The sequence below is a fragment of the Poecilia reticulata genome, linkage group LG17, assembly GCF_000633615.1.
Source record: "Poecilia reticulata strain Guanapo linkage group LG17, Guppy_female_1.0+MT, whole genome shotgun sequence".
NCBI classification, from domain to species: domain Eukaryota; kingdom Metazoa; phylum Chordata; class Actinopteri; order Cyprinodontiformes; family Poeciliidae; genus Poecilia; species Poecilia reticulata.
Genome location: NC_024347.1, coordinates 20539857 through 20544136, shown reverse-complemented (window position 1 = coordinate 20544136; position 4280 = coordinate 20539857). Strand labels below are relative to the sequence as shown.

At 41.2% G+C, this 4280-nt stretch overlaps 1 protein-coding gene across 1 annotated transcript in view; it reads right to left on the bottom strand.

The window, feature by feature from the left end:
* The window catches only part of snap47 (synaptosome associated protein 47), a 19438-nt gene that overhangs the window by 12438 nt on the left and 2720 nt on the right, over nt 1–4280 (bottom strand). The window contains exons 3-4 of the mRNA XM_017309960.1: nt 3809–4280; nt 3397–3524 (exon numbers count right to left, since the gene is read on the bottom strand). The exon at nt 3809–4280 is cut by the window's right edge and continues 34 nt beyond it. Coding sequence (XP_017165449.1) covers nt 3397–3524; nt 3809–4280 — 600 coding nt within the window. The remainder of the gene's footprint in view (nt 1–3396; nt 3525–3808) is intronic.

The window sequence follows — 4280 nt, the reverse complement described above, 5'->3', positions numbered from 1 at the left end:
TACTTCCCACCACTGCTGCCAATACAGCAAGAAAGAAGTGCTATCTTCTCTCAGGGGAGCGTTGCTAAACAATGTTGTTTATGTTCTACTTTCTGTGAGTTTAGGGAATATTGTGACTACATGTCCACGGTCTAAAAACCATGTTTGTGATGATTAATGGGACAGTTTAAATATACTGCACTCTGCCACGCAAAACCCAATAAACACTCACTTCAAACTCTACCGAGCTCGTGTCTAAACTTGTATTATTTTATACACACTCACACAAACCATGCTCATGTAGCAGCTGACATGATGTCAGGTCTCACCAGCTGCTTTCTGTGGACATTTCACATGGGCATGAAAACAGCCACAGGCAATGGATTTGAAAGCAGATAATGTCAATACACTCCAAGAAACACGTGTGTTCACTCACTCAGGTCTGTGACTTCACACTCTAAACTAAAATGACATGACGGCATCATACCTTGCAGTATTTTCAGTCACTGCTTACACAATAGTGAGATTATAAATGATGAAAAAACCTCAAAAATCAAACATTTAGGCTACAGCTCACAGAATAATATGAGTGGAAATTACAAAAACAGTACAGCGCATTGTTAAGGTGGTTTACACATGAAAAACAGAAAAAAAAAAAAAAAAAAACGAATAAGAACTTCAACACGTCACAGGGCACAAAATATTTTTGTGTCTCAACGGTTTTTATAGTTCATCACATTTATTTCTTAGTAAATGTTCGACATTCAAACATGGTTCAGAATCAAAAGTTCCGTTTTGTACTGATCTACGACCCGATTGCTAGTTTACTGACTTTTTGCAGATGAAGTGCAGAAGTAGTGAGGGAAAAAGTGAAGAGAGTGGTGTTGTCCTTCTTGCAAAAGCAACATTTAAACAAATAACCTATTCTGATTTACGTTCTACCATATCAGAGAGGCAACAATATTTATCTTTTTCCAGTCTAGTGTTGAACCAAATAGATATTCTTYATTCTTTTACTAATGCCTTGTAATTCCACCGTCATGTATTTTCTTGTTCGCATTGTGTTTTCCATTCAGCCTGGTAAATAAGGTTKAATGATCTAAGCCATTGTATTAAGTCTAGCTACAAACTCAGGGTCATTATTTTAGACATGGCAGTGGACGGGGATGCAGTATAGGTATCTGCACTTAAATCAGGCCTCAGAACAGCGAATCTAAATACACTGTCTAAGACAGCTTTTCTAAGASTAGATTGTCATCTTGAATTATGTTAGGAGCGTGGTGTGTGCACTAGTACTGCATAGAGTCCTAGAGCTGGCAGCCTGTGAACCCTTATCAGCAGAGGACAATAAAACATTTGAAAGCACGATGGCCAAGCTGAGGTTTACGACCGGCCCAGTGCTGGTAATGCTTTCAAACGTTTATTTAAGACATCGCTTTTACGTCAAAGCAGCAGCGAAGCACTGTGTAATATTTAACTAAATTTATAGTGAAGGGTCATAACAGTGAATCACATGGATAGGTGAATAGTCATGAAGCGCGTTCAAAGAATACTGTAGCACCATCAGGAACTCTTTTAGACTTGTCAAACCTTTGAGGCTTTGAGAAATGGGTGGCCCAAGGAGCTTTGGGGACTTCAGCTTTCTGGCTGCTCTGGAATCACACAAGCTATCATATGACTTTGGACTGAGTAGTAGAGTCGTTAACCGATGTGCCTTTTTATTAGGTACACTTTGCTAGTACATTGTTGATTCCCCTTTTGCATTCAGGACCGCCTTAAATTTTCATGGCATAGAATCAACAAGGTGTCAGAAACATTTCTCAGAGATTGTGATTTATATTGACATGATRGCACCCTCCAGTCACTGCGGATTTATTGACTGCACATCCATGATGCTAGTATGCCATTCCACAACATCCCAAAGTTGTTCTAWATTACAGAATTGAGATCTGGTAACCAAGGAGACGAYTAGAGTRGAGTTAAAACTCACTGACTCTTTTGAGATTATCTGATACTGTTATGCTGYTATAAGTAGCCATTAGAAGATGCACTGTGGTCACAATAGGACATAAATGGTTCGCAACAGCACTATAAGTAGACTGTGGAGTTTTTAAAAAAATGCTCAGTTGGTACTAATGGCAGAAAGCTTGATAACTGAAATTTCCTACTCCTGCACATTACCAGGATCAGCCTAAACTATAAATAAAAGACAGGAGGGATTCAATGCTTTCATGCTTAAACTGAATTCTGTCTCTACTATATCATGGTCACAGCTGAAATTAAGACTCATTAAATCAAGCAATATTATTGTCCACGTTTGGTGTGAGCTGTAGTCCATGTTTGCAATTTTTAGTGGCACCTAATCCGTTCTCCTGCCAACATACCCCATCAGCTTCAAGGTTGGACACGTTGTGTTCAGAGACGGTGTTCTAAACAACTTTGTCCAAACAATTGTTAAAYTGGAACTGCTGTTGTCTTTCTATCATCTCAAACTAATCTGCACATTCCCCTCAGCTACCATCAAGGCCTTTTTTGCTAACACACCTGGCCCTCCTTGAATACTTTGTTGTTTGTATTTACACCGTTTTCTATAAATCTCAGAGATGAATGTGCCTGATAACCCTGCAGATCAACTGTTTCTGAAATACCCAGTACATTTCATCTGGCCCCAACATCAGTGCAATGTACTTTCTTCCACATTCTATTGCTTCCTTTAAACTTCCCTGTACGTAGATGCCTAGATACACCAGATGGTTGCCATATAATTGACTGACTTCAAGCAACTGAACAAGTGTACCTAAAGCAGCGGCCAGTGAGTGTATGTAGTAGGTAAATCTTACAGTCATTCATTTATTTCAGTCTTACWTGGTTCAAACTTATGGAACAAAGCGAAAATGGGTAAGTTTCACATGTAATTTCAAGATCTCAGCAACCTCAAGCAGTGAGTCACAAACATAAGAAAAAAAAAATGTCAGCGTAATGCGCCTGAATTTGCGTCACTGTTTAGCTCTTGCCACCACAGACCATGTCTGTAACAGCTCTCAGCGCTGTGAGGTACTGAATGGAAAAGGCACTGACCAAATAACTGACCGTACTTCTTTTCCTCTCTTAAACCCAGGATGGACTTTTGGTTTGTGGGCTCACCAAATAACATTTAAATACATGGGATAAAAAATAAAAAAATCATAGCAGAAAATTGTGGCTTGGAATGGAAACATGAAARTACATGTTGCTGTAACTGTAAGATTATTTACAATAACAGCAAACGTCATTTTGAGACACTATGCAGACTACATGTGGGCTTTTTCAGCTCAGCCACCTGTCTTGTTTATACAAATATGGAAACTGCTTAAGACCTCCATATTGCAGCTATATTCTTTTTTTTTTATACAGGGAATGGAAATCCAGCTTTCTCACCTGCTTGAGTTCCTGGGCCTCAGCCTGACTGACAGACGGCTGTAGGGCTTGCACCTGCAGCTGGGACAGCTCTCCTGCCGGGACCTCCACTGGGAGCTCTGTGTCTTGGCACTTCTGCATCAAACCTGCTTCCGTTGGGTGGAGGTGGAGAAAAAGTGCAGAGTGAATACAATATGTTGTTTATAAGAAAACCAGACAGCAAACTCTGAGTGCAGCAACTGAGGCAATCAGGGTGAATTGACTCATCCGAATATATTTTTGTCACAAAGAAACACCAATAGCGGTGGTGAAATGTTTTTGAATGTGGATGCACTTCTGAATGCTTCAGGCTGAGAACATGGATCTTTGCTGCCACTCAGTGGTCAAATATATATCCAGCATGGCAAAAGAACAAAAAAAACATTTGCTTTACCATCGTTCCAGATCGTYCCTTCTTTGTCAGGAGATGAAAGCGGAGTTGCTTTGAAGGCTACGTATTCACTTGTAAACTCCATCTTCTTTTTGTACTGCATCTCTAACACAGACATGGCCTCTGGCATCTTGGCTGACAGGAACCTGTAACATATATCTGGTTTTCCTATGAACCGCTGCCTGACTGTGATCTCGTAGGGGCTGTGYACCCTGATTTCGTCGATTTCGTTGCGTTCAAATCGGTGGAGGAGGTGGCAGTTGGTGTCTCGCACCTCCAGCGAGGACACTAGCACCAGCAAACAACCAGGCTTCAAGTCCGAGTCTCCGCCTTTGGACACCACTGTGGGGATACTCGCGATCACCTTGCTTCTGCTGGACACCTTGCCCGCGGAGATGGCAGCTGCAGCCTTGGAGGCGTCCTCAGCTTTGGCCTCTTGCTGAGTCTTCCAGGGGAGTTTACCGAAAGGCCACCA